General features: G+C 50.4%; 1 protein-coding gene across 7 annotated transcripts in view; it reads left to right on the forward strand.

Annotated features, from left to right (window-relative positions):
• The window catches only part of PGAP3 (post-GPI attachment to proteins 3), a 29,254-nt gene that overhangs the window by 10,669 nt on the left and 15,229 nt on the right, over nucleotides 1–3,356 (forward strand). For 6 of the 7 annotated variants that reach the window (XR_001008096.1, XM_011999001.1, XM_011999004.1 and 3 more), the window contains exons 2-3: nucleotides 236–333; nucleotides 1,485–1,637. Coding sequence is in view for 6 of the 7 variants with exons in the window: in XM_011999001.1 (XP_011854391.1) it covers nucleotides 236–333; nucleotides 1,485–1,637 (251 nt within the window). In the remaining variant the exon portion in view is untranslated. The remainder of the gene's footprint in view (nucleotides 1–235; nucleotides 334–1,484; nucleotides 1,638–3,356) is intronic. The other variant, XM_011999003.1, reaches the window with a different exon arrangement.

Consider the following 3,356-nt stretch of genomic DNA (forward strand, 5'->3'; position numbering starts at 1 on the left):
AAATATCTCTAATTGCTCACTAAAATCACTAAAATATGCATACATAGATACACCTTCACCTATTTGTATGTCTCCCCATCTCTCATTCATTCAAATGGGAAGCTAGAATTTTGAGATTTCTCCTGGTTCTCTCCAACCTACAGGCCCTCTTGGCCTGTATTTGAGCTTGGACCCATTCATGCTGTCTTTCCTCTCTGTGCTGGGGAGTTCACCAGGCCACATTTGTCTGTTTCAGGCTGGACCTGTCGGGACGACTGTAAGTATGAGTGTATGTGGGTCACCGTTGGTCTCTACCTCCAGGAAGGTCACAAAGTGCCTCAGTTCCATGGCAAGGTGAGTTGGAGGGTCAGGGTAGGCATATGGTAGTAGTGTGGTAGGAGTAAGATACTCCCTGGTTGGACCACACTGTCCAAGCAGTCTGAGGCGTGGGGTGATGGGTGTGTGTTGGAGGCGGGTACCTGTTCTCCCCAAAATCTGCTGGTTTCCATAGAATTGGATAGGACCCATGTGTCCTGCCTCTGGATTTGGAGTAGCAATATCTGGAAGGCTTTGGAGTCTCCTCAGAGAGTGGTGCTGGGCCTCTTAGAGTGGTTGAGATGCCCACCTTACTGCAGGGACAAATTCCCTTACCTACTGTGGCATGTTTCCTGTTGCTTCTCCAGTAGGGGTCTGGATCCATAGTAATACGCTTCAGCTTGTCCAGCGAGGCACAGTTTGCTGGTACCTTTCTTTCTTTCTTTTTTTTCTTTTTTTTTTTTTAGCCGGAGTCTCCCTCTGTCGCCCAGACTGGAGTGCAGTGGCACGATCTTGGCTCACTGCAACCTCTACCTCCCAGGTTCAAACAATTCTCCTGCCTCAGCCTCCCGAGTAGCTGGGACTACAGGCGCGCATGCCACCACGCCTGGCTAATTTTTTGTATTTTTTTTTTTTTTTTAGTAGAGACAGGGTGTCACCGTGTTAGCCAGGATGGTCTCAATCTCCTGACCTTGTGATCCTCCCGCCTCGGCTTCCCAAAGTGCTGGGATTACAGGCGTGAGCCACTGTGCCCAGCCTGTTGGTATCTTTCAATCCAGTATTATCTCATTCTGGCCTGTTGAGGTTGGCAGGAAGTATTCGCCCCCGTTTTTCACAGAGTGAGCTGAGGCTCAGTGGTAGAGGAGGGGTTGGGACCTGTGTCTTCTGGATGGCAACTCTGTGCTGTTTCCGCCAGGCCATACTGAGTCATCTACCCTGACCCATCTGGTCTTCCCAGAGATCAGGGCTTACAGTGCTGTGCCTGCTGGCCAGGATGGGGGTATAACCCTTAACCAGGCGCTGGAACGGGGCTCACTGGTCTGAAGAGGTACTGAACCTGAGGCTTTGGTCAAACTCCAGAGCTGAGGACCCAGCTGAGGACCTGTTGCTGCAGCATGTCAAGAATAGGTGGACTGGGCCAGTTGAGGGTTGCCTGCCCCTCAAACCCCCTTCATCTGTTCCTTTTCCAGTGGCCCTTCTCCCGGTTCCTGTTCTTTCAAGAACCGGCATCTGCCGTGGCCTCTTTTCTCAATGGCCTAGCCAGCCTGGTGATGCTCTGCCGCTACCGCACCTTCGTGCCAGCCTCCTCCCCCATGTACCACACCTGTGTGGCCTTCGCCTGGGTAGGTAACCTAGCAGGACTCCTGCTGTCTCCCCTTATCTAGGAAGGAGGAACTCTATATCCCTATTAACACCCAACAGGGCTTCTACTTACCAGCTTCCCCTCTGTTTTCTAGGGCTAAAGTTGCAACTACAGGGTGGTAAGGTCTGGGGAGAAAACAGGGAGGGTGCTAAATCGGGCCTTACGTTTCCAGCAGAGCCCTAGGTCAGGCTGTTTGGGAAGGAGAGAGGAAAGAAGGGCATTTTTCTTGTCCCGAAGAAGGAAGCCACTAAAAGACCCAGTAGGACAGTTTACAAACACAGAAGGGAAATGGGGGGCTAGAGAGGTTGCTGGGACCACAGGTCTTTCCAAGGGCCCCTCTGGAGGACCTGGAGCAATCTCAATTCCAGCCCAGGCCTGATGGGGAGTCACAGCCATAGTCTCTGTCTAGAGCTCAGCCTAGTCTTTGTTTTTTTTGTTTTTTTGGTTTTTTTTTGAGATGGAGTCTCACTGTGTCACCTAGGCTGGAGTGCAAATGGCGCAGTCTTGGCTCACTGCAACCTCCACTTCCTGGGTTCAAGCGATTCTCCTGCCTCAGCCTCCCAAGTAGTTGGGATTACAGGTGCATGCCACCATGCCTGGCTAATTTTGTATTTTTAGTAGAGATGGGGTTTCTCCATGTTGGTCAGGCTGGTCTTGAACTCCTGACCTCAGGTAATCCACCCGCCTCAGCCTCCCAAAGTGCAGGGATTACAGGCATGAGTCACTGCACCCAGCGAGCTCAGCTTAGGCTTAGACTATCCCTGGAGAAGCCCAGGTATGGTTACATCTGCAGGTGCAGAAAGGGCTGTCAGCTTTACAGTATGACTGGTTTGAAGAGCTGTATTCAGGGCCTGATATAGTGTGATAATCACAGACTGGGGTGCAGATATGAACCATGAAAGCCTTGGGAAGGGCGTGAGAATAAAAGGGTGCAATGGATGTCTCTAGGTCAGAGCTACCCCTGTAAGCCTTAAGGAAAAAATTTCCACTCACTCACCTTCCTGCTGTCACGGAAGCCATTCACTCGGGTGTTGAGCACCTACTATATGCCAGGCACTTTACTGGGTACTGGAGATCCAGAAGTCTGCCCTCTGGTACTAATCATACAATTGAATGTAAGAGTACACCTATGAAAAAGTGCAGTCGGAGAGAGGTGCTTCAGGGGTGCGTGTAATGGCAGACCGAGACCAGCATGGGGCTGTCAGGGAAGGCTTCCCCGGGGAAGGGGCATTAAAGGTAAGGTGGGAAGGATGCATGAATGTTAACTAGGTAAATTTGAGAAGAGTAGTGGAAGACTTCTAAAGAGAAGTCTTAGAGAGTGCCCAGGTGGGAGAGAGTGAGGGTCGTTCCAGGCAGCCTGACATGCAGGAAATCAGAGAGTAGTTGTGAGCTGGACATACTGATGGGTGGTGGATGGGGTCAGCCATGGAGAGCCTCACATTGGAGATCTTGACTCTCAAAGCATCAGGAAGCACAGAGGGATTTTATTTTATTTTATTTTATTTTATTTTATTTTATTTTATTTTATTTTATTTAAGACAAAGTCCTACTCTGTTGCCCCAGCTGGAGTGCAGTGGCGCTATCTTGGTTCACTGCAACCTCCGCCTCCCAGTTCAAGCGATTCTCCTGACTCAGCCTCCTGAGCAGCTGGGACTACAGGCATGTGCCACCATGCCTGGCTAATTTTTGTATTTTTAGT

This window comes from Mandrillus leucophaeus, unplaced genomic scaffold (assembly GCF_000951045.1).
Source record: "Mandrillus leucophaeus isolate KB7577 unplaced genomic scaffold, Mleu.le_1.0 Scaffold58, whole genome shotgun sequence".
NCBI classification, from domain to species: Eukaryota; Metazoa; Chordata; class Mammalia; order Primates; family Cercopithecidae; genus Mandrillus; species Mandrillus leucophaeus.